The sequence below is a fragment of the Ranitomeya variabilis genome, chromosome 4 (assembly GCF_051348905.1).
Source record: "Ranitomeya variabilis isolate aRanVar5 chromosome 4, aRanVar5.hap1, whole genome shotgun sequence".
Taxonomy (NCBI): Eukaryota; Metazoa; Chordata; class Amphibia; order Anura; family Dendrobatidae; genus Ranitomeya; species Ranitomeya variabilis.
The window spans coordinates 123977444-123992889 of record NC_135235.1 but is presented as its reverse complement, the minus strand read 5'-3'; the positions used below and the strand labels follow the sequence as shown (position 1 = coordinate 123992889).

The 15446-nt window shown below is 44.3% G+C and overlaps 1 protein-coding gene across 7 annotated transcripts in view; it reads left to right on the top strand.

Moving 5' to 3' along the window:
• Positions 1–15446, top strand: part of GBF1 (golgi brefeldin A resistant guanine nucleotide exchange factor 1) — a 319690-nt gene that overhangs the window by 263836 nt on the left and 40408 nt on the right. For all 7 annotated transcript variants that reach the window (XM_077259202.1, XM_077259204.1, XM_077259201.1 and 4 more), the window contains 6 exons: positions 707–771; positions 1223–1346; positions 5185–5256; positions 5894–5988; positions 14426–14579; positions 14934–15156. In XM_077259202.1, coding sequence (XP_077115317.1) covers positions 707–771; positions 1223–1346; positions 5185–5256; positions 5894–5988; positions 14426–14579; positions 14934–15156 — 733 coding nt within the window. The remainder of the gene's footprint in view (positions 1–706; positions 772–1222; positions 1347–5184; positions 5257–5893; positions 5989–14425; positions 14580–14933; positions 15157–15446) is intronic.

Here is a 15446-nt window from a genome sequence, read left to right as displayed (position 1 = left end):
CCATATTTATAGTCTATATTCAGATAATAGTGCCTTGGTAAACTCCATAAGTGAGCTTCTGGAAGATTTACTATCATTTTATGAATCTTCATGCTCAAATGATAAAGACACCAATCTTCCGAAGGAAATATCCGGAAATTCCTGGATATACGGTAACCAAATTGCCCTCATTGACTGAACAAGATAAATATTCGTTAGCTTGACCTCCACTTTTGGAGGAATTAGAGAACGTCCTATCAGATACGCCCGAAGACACAGCCCCTGGAGCAGGTGGGATCCCAGCTGAAGTCTATAAACGTTAGTAATACATTGCTCCCTAACTTACTAAAGGTATTCAATCATTCTCAAGCAGAAGGTTCCCTTCCGCCCTCTATGGAACAGGTGAGAATTACTGTACTTCACAAAAAAGGCAAATACCCTCAATTATCTGAGTCCTATAGGTTCATTTCATTAACCGTACACATTAAAATCCTAGCGAAAGTTCTATCTAACAAACTCTCTGGAATTGTATCTAAAATGGTTCACCCAGATCACACAGGTTTCATGACTAATAAATCTACTGCAATTAACATCCTTCACCTATGACTAAATATGCAACTATCAGCTGACAAGGTGTGCCAAGGACAGGGTTATGTTTGGACGCTGCCAAGGTGTTCGACAGTGTAGAATGGAGTTTCTTATGCAACTTTGTGATTACTTTTCTTAGGTTGAAGACTTTGTTGACCCCAATGGAAAGATTTCCCTTCAGCGAGAGGAAATACCTGCAAACCGGTATGTGAAAAAGTAATGGTGGCAGGCGCTTTCTATCCTAATCTGCAAAGCAAAATGTGGAATTTTAAATATAGTAGGGTTTATTTTTAAGATTTTTTTTTCCAATAGGATATGTTCATATGTGCAAGAAATATGATGGGAGGCCTTTTTATAGTGACAGAATGCATTTTTTTTTATAAAAAACCTATTCATTTGCTAGTACTGGTTCTATAAGAAAACAGTGGACAACTCATTGTGAAACTGATTATGCTCGCTTGCTGTGTAGACCCCTGCTTACTGGCTGATCTTGATATGCATAGCATTACACAGCTTTTATAATAAATGGGAAACTGTGTAAAGCTTGGTCCTGCCAAGCAGTCTGCAGCGGCCTTGTACTCTGGTCAGCTTAAGGGGTCACCAGCTGTTTTGTGGTATATGCAAATTCATCTCAAGTATGAAAACTTTATCTTAGTGGCGAATCTACAGTCCTGAGTTTTGTCAGCTGGCTGACCCTCAGTGGCACAGAGCAGTCCAGTCTAAGAGGGCCTTCTACCGAAAACCAGGAAGCGAAAAAGACAGCGATGGAATGTATTAAGGTAATTTACTCAGTTGTGTTAGTCTGGTTTTCCACCACCAACTCACAGGTTTCGGAATTTTCATTACTACACCAGGTTCCAAATTATTAGGCAAATGATATTTTTCTCGGATTTTCCTAAATGGTTGGTGCAAATGACAATCAGTTTAATAAAAGTCATCACCCGTTAGAGAATACATCAAATTTTATTGAAGAAACCTCCGAGTGATAACAGTATAATTTCCAAAATGAATAAAAACTCAAAATGCACTGTTCCAAATTATTAGGCACAGTAGAATTTCTAAACATTTGATATGTTTTAAATAACTGAAAATGCTCATTTGTGGATTTTGCAGCATTAGGAGGTCACATTCACTGAACAAAAAAGCTATTTAACTCCAAAACATCCTAACAGGCCCAGTTACATGTTAATACAGGAACCCTTCTTTGATATCACCTTCACAATTCTTGCATCCTTGAATTTGTGAGTTTTTGGAGAGTTTCAGCTTGTATTTCTTTGCATGAAGTCAGAATAGCCTCCCAGAGCTGCTGTTTTCATGTGAACTGCCTCCCACCCTCATAGATCTTCCGCTTGATGATACTCGAATGGTTCTCTATAGGGTTGAGGTCAGGGGAAGATGGTGGCCACACCATGAGTATATCTCCTTTTATGCCCATAGCAGCCAATGACTCAGAGGTATTCTTTGCAGTATGACATGGTGCATTGTCATGCATGAAGAGGATTTTGCTCCTGAAGGCACGTTTCTGCTTTTTATACAATGAAAGAAACTTGTCAGTCAGAAACTCTATATACGTTGTAGAGGTCATTTTCAGACCTTCATGAACCTTAAAGGGCCATACCAGCTGTTTCCTCATGATTCCGGCCGAAAACATGACTCCTCCACCTCCTTGCTGACGTCACAGCCTTGTTGGGACCTGGGGGCCATCCACCAACCATCAACTACTCCATCCATCTGGACCATCCAGGGTTGATCGACACTCATCAGTAAACAAGACTGTTTGAAAATTCTTCATGTATGTCTGTGCCCACTGCAACCGTTTCTAATTGTGAACAGTGTTAAGGGGTGGCCGCAGAGTAGGTTTATGCACCATAGCAAGCCTTTGAAGGATCCTACACCTTGAGGTTCGAGGGACTCCAGAGGCACCAGCAGCTTCAAATAACTGTTTGCTGCCTTGCAATGGTATTTTGGCAGCTGCTCTCTTAATCCAATGAATTTGTCTGGCAGAAACCTTTCTCATTATACCTTTATCTGCATGAACTCTGTGCTCTGTTTCATTCACAAATCTCTTCACAGTATGATCACTCTTCAGTTTTTGTGGAATATCTAATTTTTTTCATACCTTTGCCAAGGCATTGCACTATTTAACGCCTTTCAGCAGCAGAGATCCTTTTTATTTCCCATATTGCTTGAAACCTGTGGCCTGCTTAATAATGTGGAACATCATTTTTAAGTAGTCTTCCTTTAATTAGAATCACCTGGAAAACTAATTATCACATGTGTTTAAGATTGATTTCAGTGATTCATTGAGCCCTGAGACACAATACCATCCACAATTTGTTTTGAAAAACAAAATAATTAAATCTTTGTGACACTTAAATCCAATTTGCATAATAATTTCGAACACAGTGTATGCAGAATACTTATCTTTGCTGGACGTCTTATTTATGTATTGCAAACAGCGTTTTGGCGCTCATAGACTTTTCTGTTGAATGCTTTTTTTTTTAAATCTATTTTTATAGTTCCATCCTGTAGACTTAAAGAGTAACTGTCTTCTTAATCAATTTTTTTTTTACATAAATCAGTAGTAGACGTGAAAGTAAGAATCTTTTTGAAATATATTTTATTAAAGAAATACACTTTTTTCTCCTGATCTGATCTATCATTCCTAATCTCAATTACTGGGTAAAATCTGCCTTCAGTGAATACAAACTTCCGCAGTGGAGATGACAGTTGGTGCTCAAAAAGTTCTTTGGAGGACTGTTCTGTCATTTCAGGAGAACTTGCAGTACAATGTCTTGCCTCTACCTCCTCCTTCCTGTCCTCTGCATAGAGTTTTAGACGCACTGTCATCTACTATATCAACAATATGAAAATCTGTCATTACTGAATTAAGATTTTTTCCTCTGAATTGAGTGAAAGGGCATTTTAGGAAGAGAAAGAAGCAAATGTCTCTGATAAGATATACTACAAAGTGTCTTATTTTTATGTATCATAGTTGAGAAAATAAAAAACAAGTTTTTAAAGCGTAACCATCATTTTTAATTTCATAAATTAATAAGACCGTTACTCTTTAAGATCTTGTATTTTATTTTCTCCGCTATTTTCTGCAATGCTGCTTAGGCTAGATTCGGAAAGAAACAAACCAATTTTTTTTTCTTCGGTATCCTCCTCATTGCCTCCTAGTTGAATCAGTATTTTCGCATATTGTTTGTTCACTGAAGCAGGTAGAACTATTTTTATCCATTGATACTTAACAATGAATCCTTTAAAACGGTATCAAACGAATACGGAACTTTAAAGTATAAATTCTGTCTACAGTGGGCAATTCTCGTTATATCGATTCCGGAGTCTGATCCGCAAAACAGATGGAAATAGGGCATGCTCTGAGACTCCCGGACCAGAGACACATGCTCTGAGACTCCCGGACCAGAGACACATGCTCTGAGACTCCCGGACCGGAGACGCATGCTCTGAGACTCCTGGACCAGATACACATACTCTGAGACTCCTCCCGGACCGCATACACATGCTCTGAGACTCCTCCCGGACCGCATACACATGCTCTGAGACTCCTCCCGGACCGCATACACATGCTCTGAGACTCCTCCCGGACCGCATACACATGCTCTGAGACTCCTCCCGGACCGCATACACATGCTCTGAGACTCCTCCCGGACCGCATACACATGCTCTGAGACTCCTCCCGGACCGCATACACATGCTCTGAGACTCCTCCCGGACCGCATACACATGCTCTGAGACTCCTCCCGGACCGGAGACACATGCTCTGAGACTCCTCCCGGACCGGAGACACATGCTCTGAGACTCCTCCCGGACCGGAGACACATGCTCTGAGACTCCTCCCGGACCGGAGACACATGCTCTGAGACTCCTCCCGGACCGGAGACACATGCTCTGAGACTCCTCCCGGACCGGAGACACATGCTCTGAGACTCCTCCCGGACCGGAGACACATGCTCTGAGACTCCTCCCGGACCGGAGACACATGCTCTGAGACTCCTCCCGGACCGGAGACACATGCTCTGAGACTCCTCCCGGACCGGAGACACATGCTCTGAGACTCCTCCCGGACCGGAGACACATGCTCTGAGACTCCTCCCGGACCGGAGACACATGCTCTGAGACTCCTCCCGGACCGGAGACACATGCTCTGAGACTCCTCCCGGACCGGAGACACATGCTCTGAGACTCCTCCCGGACCGGAGACACATGCTCTGAGACTCCTCCCGGACCGGAGACACATGCTCTGAGACTCCTCCCGGACCGGAGACACATGCTCTGAGACTCCTCCCGGACCGGAGACACATGCTCTGAGACTCCTCCCGGACCGGAGACACATGCTCTGAGACTCCTCCCGGACCGGAGACACATGCTCTGAGACTCCTCCCGGACCGGAGACACATGCTCTGAGACTCCTCCCGGACCGGAGACACATGCTCTGAGACTCCTCCCGGACCGGAGACACATGCTCTGAGACTCGTTTTTAAATCTGACCCATAGTTTCATTGAGCCATACACACGTCAGTGGACAGCACTAGGATGTGTGATTGTATGTGTGATTGTAGCTTTATAAAGATTGCTTTCTTTGTATTGTAGCTTTGTGATCCAGAAAAGCTTATCACTGAGAGCAAGTTTCTCCAGTTAGAGTCTCTCCAGGAACTAATGAAGGTGAGGAAAATGTATATGATCCCTAGGTTTGCGGAAGGTTGATGTCGTTCTAGATGTAATTACAACCTTTTTGTTTTTAACTCATTTGTTGGCGCTCTGCTACAGTGTTAATCTTTTGTATGTGATGACTTGCTTCAAAAAGTTTCCACTGAAGTCCATCAGCAACTGAAATGTTTACATGAAAATATAAAAAAGTCTTGGAAATGCGCTTTTCCATCTCCTCTATTGTATTGTACAGGAGGGCAGCTGTCAATCACAACTGTGTTTCTGCGGGCACAGCGACAACTGTTTCCAGCTTATAATGTATTGCATTCATTCCCTCCACAAGAAGCATTTGCAGGTAGAGAAAGAATGTAAATACATGGACATTTGCTGTTTTAGTATGTTTAGTATAGCTGCAAGTCTGGAGATCTTACACGGCTCCATCATTGCAGCGTGCTGTAATATCAGACCTGGTGTGGCTAACTTATTGCTGCTCTGCATGATCAGTAGTAAAAAGTAAAGTAGAGCACAGCTAGGACTATGCCTCTGAAAATAAAATGCTGGAAAGACAAACTTAGCCATCAGTGTTCACTATTTAAATGACAGGGTTATACTGGTTACATGGATTCTAATATAGGATATGCTCTTTACTTAGGCTCTGATATCTGTGACCCCTGATGAAGAGACGTATGATGAAGAAGATGCTGCCTTCTGTCTTGAAATGCTGCTTAGAATTGTCCTTGAAAATAGGTAACAAACGCAGTTTATTTAAATATCTGGTTTTACACTTGCATGTCCAATTCTGTCCATTCTTCAGACGGTGATTCATGGCACAAGTGCTTTACTACTGCTGCTTCATAGGGACTGAAGGTACAGTACCTCTCAAAAGTTTGGACACACCTGTTCATGCAATGGTTTTCCCTGCTATTATGGGAATATGCACATTGTAAAATGCGATTGAAGACCACAAAACCACAAAGGGACAGATATGGATACAAAGATTAAAGAAACATGTGGAACAAATCAAAATATGTGTGAGAACTTAGGTTCTTCAAAGTACCCTCTTTTTCTGCTGATGATTACTTTACACTCCGATGGCTTCTTATCAACAGCTCCATCAGGTAGACACCTGTAATCGCCCCCAATAATCATGTATGCCTGGTCAAGTAATGATTGCCATTCTCTTTATTTGAGTGGTTGTGGCTTAGAACAGTTGTGGAATTGGACTCGGCTCTCTATGGAACTGTGCATCAGTATTACATCTGCAAAACATACCTGATGGTCACAAACACTTTATGAAGGCCGGTGATTTCACACATTAAAACTAGAGCACACGTTGATGTGTTGCACAGCTTAAATTTTCAGAAAAGTCGTTCCACAATAATATCTGCGTCTAGTTTAGATCTGTGATTTTGATACCATTAGAAATCATTATATCTAATGTTGCAATGTGTGGCTGTGAGTCATATTGCCTTAGTCTAATTCTTAGTGAGGTATTACCTGTTCTGTTACTAGAATGCCAGGAGAGTGTAAAGCTGTCATTAGCGTAAAAGGGTGGTACTTTGAGGAGTCTAAGGTTTAACAAATATTCTGGTGTTTTTCACATGTGTTTCTTTACTCCATGTTTCCATATGTGTACCTTTGATGTTTTGCTGTCTTCGGTCTGATTCTACAATGTGAATGTTCCAATAAGAACAAGGAAAACCACTCCATCAGTAGATGTATCCAAACCTTTAATTCAACTAGCCGTTCGGATGTACAGCACCAATAAGCCTGGAATTGCATAGTCCATACATTTTTATCCATTCATCTTTTTCATGACTTAGTTTTGCAGCAGTTTCCAGAAGCCCCATCGCTGTGAATGAAGGTGTTAGAAACCTCTGAATGAGCTTATTTAACTTTGTATGATGTCCCCCCCATGTGGGGAGGGACAGTATATGCTCTTTCAGCCCATCTCCGGGAATGTGAGCCCTCAATTCTCAGTCCTGGGGGGGATGTTCAGGTGATCCAAAGAATGGTCCTGTTTCCCCGCTCCTGCCCGCTTACCTTCCTGAGCCAAATGGCATCAGGAAGTACAGACGACTTGCAATTAGGTGAACCTTGGATGTCTTTTTGTGCTTCATAGAAATCTTCAGGGTTGGAGAGTACCTTTCTTTCCACAGGTTCCTCATCCCTCTTTCCCTGTGCAGATGCACCTACAAGAGGATCTTTATTACAGACTCCACAGGATCAGTAATATCGCTGGGTGGACAGTGAAGGGTGTGTGATTGCGCTTTGTATAAAATTCTTCCTGGACCTTTTTTAGGCCTCTGCACCACTTCCCCCTCCTTCGTCAGCATCTATTCCTACTTTAGGCCCTGGCTTCTGCATGACCCAGCTGTAGCGCTTGGCCACGCCCCTCCCTCGTTCTTTATTGTGTGGGCTTTTATTGCTCCACACCCAGACGTTCCCCCTTTCCGTATTTTGCTCACCAGAGGCCCACCTTTTTCTCCCTGCGGCCGTCTTTTTCCAGCATCTACACACCGATATCACGGGAGCCTCTCCAGCCAGCCCTCCTGAACTTCATCACTGCTGTCTCCTGGGATCAGGTTGCAGGACATCACCTCTCCTGTGGGTAAGCTCTGCAGACTGACACTCTCCTGAGCAAAACTTCTGTTCTGTCACTCAACCTCTGGCATTAGCCAGCATGTTATCTCCTGTCATGTCTAAATCTAAAGGCTCTCTCTTACCCTCTGGCCTCTACTACTCTTGTCAAGCATTTTATTTGCTCTTGTAAGTGCAGACTACCTTCAGTTCAGTTTTCTTCCCTCTATCACGATTGCAGTAATCCCTTCGGTTTTGGCTACCAGGATTCCTCCACCGCTTCTGAAGCGAGTGCCCCCCTTATCCCAGCGAGGGCGTCATCTCTGTCTCAATCCATTGCGGATCTGACAAAGGTATCTCAGACCCTTGTATCTGTGCTGGACAGGCTGCATATCCCTCCCCCTCTCGTTGGATCCCATGACCTATACTAACCTCCTCCTATGGTTCCCAGCATGGGCAATAAGAGGGATAGGCAGGAAAGTCACTCCGGATCCTCCTATGACGCCTCCTCCCCCCCCCCCTCCCCTCCCATGCCCCTTTTGCCATACAGCTTCCTCCCAGTCATCCTCCTCAGGCATGCCAGTGGATTCGGATTTGAGTTCTGAAGCGGACTCGGACCTGGAATCTGACAAGGCTTCTAACATGGGAGACATGGTTTAGAGGCTTATTGTGGTGGTCAGCCAGACCTTTAATATAGTGGATACCACTAAGGAGCCCGCAGAACAGGCGGTGTTTCTCAGAAGAACAAGGCGACCTCCTAGAGTTTTTGCTTCCCATAAGAAATTTGAGGGGTCCTCACCAGAGAACAGAGGGAAGTGGCTCAATATCATGTATCTCTTTCCCTCAGAGCTTACTGAAAATTAAACCTTTTCCTGGCTGTGGACTCTCCAGTCTCCAGGTTATCCACCAACACAGTCCCTCACCTTACAGATGGAGCATGACTCAACGACCCCGATGACACTCATGTAGTAATTTATTTACCAAGTCAGGCTTTGAAGCAGCAGGTTCCACCTTATGCCCTGCCTTTGCCACCACGTGAGTCAGTCTATTATGTGCATGGGCTAAGCAAGTCCGTCAAGACATCCTTGCTGGAGCCTCGTCTTATGAGTTAGCTGACCTAGGGGACCGGATCGCACAAGCGGGGAAAAATGTAGTGGCCGCCTCCTTGGACACCGCCTCCTGTGCAGCTCAAGCATCCAATAATATAGTAGCCATCCGCAGAACCATATGGCTAAAGGCGTGGCAGGTGAACTTTTTTTCCAAGGAGTCTTTTACCAGTCTGCCCTTCCAGGGATCACTCCTGTTCGGAACGAGGCTGGACCAGATAGATCATAATGGAGGCCAATGGAGGGAAAAAGTTCTCTTCTTCCTCAGGCCGAACCTCGGCGCCCTCTCCTTAAATGAAATCTTTGGCCTTTTCAGCGCTTATTGTCTGCCGAACATTCTTCCCGCCAGTAGACCCCGCAGGCATGACTGGAAAGGAGAAGACCCTCCTTCGAACCGACACGGTCTTGGCTTCCCTGCAATGTGCAAGGCAAATCCTCCAGGAGCAGGCCTAGCAGATTCTCCTCCACATGACTCTTAACTGCCGTCTCCTGTTTTTCAGGGATGCTGGGATCTCTTCTGTCAATATACAAAATAATTAATTTTGCGACACCAAGATTGTTTTTTTTGTTTTTGTTTTTTGTTGTTTTTTTTTTAATCCTGCCCCCCGAGGGATCCAGCTCTGGTTTTGGTTTTTTTCGCAGCCAGTGCCTCTCTCGTCCGAACAGGCGTCATTGTTCCTGTCCCACCTCAGGAACGTTTTACAGGTTTTTATTCAAACCTCTTTAGTTCCAAAGAAGGAGGAGGAGACGATTCGACCTGTCCTGGATCTCAAGTTACTGAAGATCAGTCTACGCCATTTCAGGATGGGAGCCCATTATTCAGTAATAGTCTCCATGGAATTACAGGCGTTCTTGTGTTCGGTAGATATCCAAGACGCCTATCTCTATGTCCTGAATTTTCCGTGTCACCAGAGATTTTTTACATTTCGTAGTATGGCAGGACCACTTTCGATTCATCACTCTGCCTTTCGGTCTGGCAACTGCTCCCAGGGTCTTTACAAAGATAATGGCAGCGGGGATGGCCATCAGGGGTCTAGTGGTCATACCTTACCTGGATGATATCTTCGTAAAGGCTCCATCCTTCTCCCTAACCCAGGAAAGCCTGTTCATCACTCAACACCCTATCTCAGCTCGTTTGGATTGTCAACAGGTCAAAATCTTGTCCAGTTCATTTTCTTGGGCATGCTTTTCAACACCCTTCAGGCGAGGGTCTTTCTCCCCAAAGAAAAGAATGGCTCTTCTGCAGACCCCTCTGTCTCCATCCCTTCACTCAGCCATGGCGGTTCGGGGCAGGATGGTGGAAGCGATAGCCTTCTCTGTTTCGCATCAGGCCACTTCAAAAGAACATCCTGTCCCAATGGAACAGGTCTCTTCTCTCTCTGGATCGTCCAGTCCGGATCTCGTCTCTAATCAGGGCATCCTTAAAGTAGTGGCTGTCCTTCCTCCATATCCACTGGAAAGTGGTTACAACAGATGCCAGTCTCCTCGGCTGGGGAGCTGTTTTCCACATCAACACGGTCCAGAGCAGTTGGTCGCTGGAAGAGACCTCATGCTAGTCAACATTTTCGAGATCAGGACCATTCTTCTGTCCCTTCTGCACTTTCAGGATTTTCTCAGAGGCCTAGCAGTTCAAGTTAAGACAAACAATTCCACATCAATTCCACATGGTTCCGGTAATTTCGGCAGTGCACATAGTCGGTGTAGACAATTGGGCCGTCGACTTTTTAATTTGTGAGGGTCTCGCGGCAGAAGAATGGTCTCTGCATCAGGACATCTTCCATCAGATTTGTCTATGGAGGGGACCACCGATCGTAGATCCCATGGCCTCCAGGATGAACAGAAAGATCCCGCAGTTCGTCTCCAGGTCCCACCATCCTCTAGCGGTGGGCATCGACGCTTTGGTGGCGATACCCTGGTCACAGGTTGACCTTCCTGATTTGTTCCTGCCTCTAACCCTGCTTCCCAGGCTATTGAAGATCAAGGCGGAAGGGGTGCCTGTCATTCTAATGGCACCGGATGGACTTAGGAGGGCCTGGTATGCAGAGGTCATCAATTTGCTCCCGAACAGACCAGGTTTTCTTTCTCCCACCGGAATTCTCGGTCTCTCGATTTGACGACGTGGCTGTTGAAACCGCAGTTCTAATAGTGTTCGGTTTTCAGAACGTATGATTCAAACTATAATCCAATCTCCGAAGCCCGTATCGTCTCAAGTCTACCATCAGACTTAGAAAGCCTTCTTTTGATGGCGTGAGATTAATCGCACTGCGCCTATGGTTTTCTCTCTTCCTTCTCTTCTGGCCTTCCTTCAAGCAAGATTCAATGCTAGCTCTCAGCTTGCTGAAGGGCCAAGTGTCTGCGTTATCTATTTTCCAAAAGATTTTAGCTTCGCGTTCTCCGGTCAGAACCAGAGGCCAGATTCTCTCTTTGTTATACTGGAGGGTACTCGTAGAGGCCTACCGGCATCCAAGGCTACAAATGCTCGCTGGATCCAAGCGGCAATCTTGGAGGCGTGCCACTCTACCCGAATGGTGGGTGCCTCCTAGGCTGTTCGCCATCGGGCATCCATTCCACAGGCTCCATACCTATTCCTTGGCAGATGCCAGCCTAGGTAGGAGAATCTTACTAGTGGCAGTGGTTAGTTCTCTGACCGGAATGGAGTTAGAGCTGTTCCCCTCCCTAGGGGACTGTCTTGAGACATCCAATGTTTTCCTGTGTATCCCAGTGAAGCTATAGTGAAAATAGGATTTTGGTTACTCAACGTAAATTCGGTATCTTTCCATGTTCTTCCTTTACACATTGCTTCTCCTACTGCTTTCTTACATAGGCTATATGCGCACGTTGCAGATATGACTGTGGAATTTTCTGTGCAGATTCTACATTTCTTGGCAGAAAATGAAGGTCAGAATCTGCGCGTTTGTTTGGTATGCGCACACGTTGCAGATTTTTGTGCAGATTTCTTCATTTTTTTTTACCCCTGCGGATTTCTATTACGAAATGAGTGCAGAAACGCAGCAGATCTGTAAAAGAATTGACATGGTCCTTTTTTGAATCTGCTGCAGTTTCCGTGCGTATTTTTCTGCACCATTAGCACAGCATTTTTTTGCCATTGATTTTCATTGTGCTGTAAATCACTTGCGGATCTGCAGCGTTTCTGCACAAAAAAAACGCTGCAGATCTGCAGGAAATCTGCAACGTGTGCACATACCCTAATTGATTAACCTAGTGCCAGTTGGTGGCGTGTACGTGTATTTTTTTGTGCTTGGTGTCCTCCTCCTTAGTGGTAGCTGCATACACCCATGGTTTCCTAGGTCCCCCAGTGAAGGCTCCGAGAAACGGATTTTACGATGAGTAACCAAAATTCTGTATCTAGAGCAGAAACTCAGCAAATCCTCCTCAAAATATCAAATATCTAAGTGTTAAGGATTTTTAAGTGTTAACATAGGCATGAGGTATGTTGTGGATTGCAACATGTGTACATGATCAGAACCACTATCAGTACATGATTACATAACACGAGCCGCTGTACAAGAATGTAGTCAGTGACTAGTCAGGAGTGTATGGTGGTTCAGCAATATAGGATAAGTGAGGTAGCGGATGCACCAAGCTAATCCTGGAACCATAATAGGGTGATTGATATAAATGGGACACTGGATTTAAGGATGACTATACTGAGATAAATGAGAGTAATGGGAACTAGACCCCCAGTGTCCTGGAATACACACTGACTCATGCAAATTTTATAATGTATTATTTCTTTAAAATAGTTAATTAAAAGTTACATTTTAACAGTCTTTAGATATGGATTTTGTTGCCTTTTGGCAATTTGTAATTTATGTTTAATTCACTATGCTGACTTAATGGAAAGCATTTAATTGTGGAATACAGAACCGCAATCAGGACATGTACACAGCACCAAGCTCTTTACAGCAATGAATTGTAATGTCGGGTCAGCCCCACTTATAATTGTATTGCATGAACCTACAATTCCCATGAGGATGTACCAGGATTTGTGGTCATCCGTCATCTTCAGACTGTGGCGCATACAGGAATTGCAGTACTAAAGAGACACAGGCAGTATCACAAATTAACATTTACATCCAGGTACCTTATAGGGGGACATTTTCTCTGACTTTGAAATTTAATTCCCAGAACTTCTCTTCTCTGTTTTCAACAGCACATCCTGACACTGTGGTCTTAAAAACAAAACTATCCTTATATTGCCCCATAAATAGAAATATCTTCCATGCTGTGCCCTTGACTATATAATTGTCCCTTACTGTACTACTTGCGCAAAATATCCCCCACAGTGCCTGTCACCGTAATTTCCCAACCACACGGCCCCTCTCCGTAATATCCCCCACATACTACCTCTCTCCGTAATGTCCCCCACATACTGCCCCTCTCCGTAATGTCCCCCACATACTACCGCTCTCCATAATGTCCCCACATACTGCCCCTCTCCGTAATGTCCCCCACATACTACCTCTCTCCGTTATGTCCACCACGTACTGCCCCTCTCCGTAATGTCCCCCACATACTGCCCCTCTCCGTAATGTCCCCCACATAATGCCCCTCTCCGTAATGTCCCCCACATAATGCCCCTCTCCGTAATGTCCCCCACATACTGCCCCTCTCCGTAATGTCCCCCACATACTGCCCCTCTCCGTAATGTCCCCCACATACTGCCCCTCTCCATAATGTCCCCCACATACTGCCCCTCTCCGTAATGTCCCCACTGACCCTCGCTATACTATGCCCCATTTTATAATCTCCCCTAATTGCCCACAAAACCCCCCATTGCCCCAGTATGTGCCTTCCAAGTATTACAACCCTTCCCTTGCTGGTGCTGACGTCCTCACTTTTCTGCACTTCGGGGCTGGGACAGACAAGCACTGCTTTGATCTGCTCCAGTCTCAGCTCTACAGTGTTCATTTGTATTTGCATCTGCAAGACACAAATTCATTTGAATACAGGTAAAATGAGCTGGTGCATCCTGAACAGCTCCGCGCGCCGCACAAGGTCCTTTGGTGGGTCACATGTTGTGCAGGCTGGCTATATGATTTCTACTCTGATAATTGATTAAATTATTTGTATCTTCATATATATATTTGTTATTATAGCATATCTAACACAATGTTTCTTTGGGTATTTTCTTTCTCTGAAATTTTGAATGTCCCAGCAGGTGGACTTTTTGTAATCTGTTTATTGTCGTGTGACCCTTCTAAGTAGTGATTGCTCATAATGGAGATACCCGCCTTTTACCATGAAAGTTGTATTCTGACTCTTCTCGTTTCCACATCTGGAGCCGGGCTGATGATGTCATTACTACTGATACTTGCCGGGTCGTGTGCACAAGTGTGTGTATATGGAGACGCACATTGTACTGGGATTTATAACCTGTAACATCTGTGTCTACATGTGGGTTGGTATAGCAAAATGGAAGTGACGGTGTTTTTCTTCTGTATTAATAAAATGCCTTTTCTTTTTCCTCAATGAAGAGATCGTGTGGGCTGTGTCTGGCAAGTAGTACGAGATCATCTCTACCATCTTTGTGCTCATGCTGTGGAGTATTGTTTCCTTGTGGAGCGCGCAGTGGTAGGACTGCTTCGACTTGCTATTCGATTGTTACGTCGTGAAGAGATCAGTGGACAGGTAAGCTACAATGGCCTAGGCTAAGCAAGTGGAGGACATGTACTTTTCAGACTATAGGATGTCCAGGATTATAAGAAACTCAAAGGTTAAAGGCAGCTTTAGACACATAAGCAGAATGCTGAATGGTTATTAGAGGAAAACTGAGTGAAATGGCATGATACATTAATTTATGTTGGCAACGAAGTACTTGTCTTGAAGTACTGACCATTATGAAATAATTGCTCTGAATTTAAATTTTTGCCATTCCATATGCTGTATATACTCAATAGGAAAAATGATTTACATGGACACCCCCTTTAATTTGTACATGTTAGAAGTAGTTACCATTTTCTAAGCCTGCCATTTGCTCCGCAGGTTCTCCTATCACTTCGTATTCTTTTAATGATGAAGCCAAGCGTGCTGTCCAGGGTGAGCCGACAAGTGGCTTTTGGACTTCATGAACTGCTGAAGACCAATGCTGCCAACATCCATTCTAGCAATGACTGGTACACGCTGTTCTGCCTGCTGGAGTGCATTGGAGCCGGAGTGAAGCCGCCAGCTGCCCTGCAGGTGACAACCAGAAACGATAATGATGCAGGTACGTGGAGGAAGTGCTTTATGAAATTCAATGCCCCGAGAGATAAGCAGCTGCTTGTTGCCGTCTCTAAATTAAGTGAAGGCCAGATGAAGAAAATAAATATGCTGCTTAAATCCATTAATAAAATTAAAAGGGTTCAGTTGCTCTTCATGTTTACCGCCTGCAATGTTCATTCTGGGTTTTTATATCATAGGTAATGGTGTGACTAAGAGGTAACTAGCATTTCATTAAGTAGATATTTATCGCCGCTCCTCAAAATACTATTTTCCAAGAGAATATAATAATCCTAT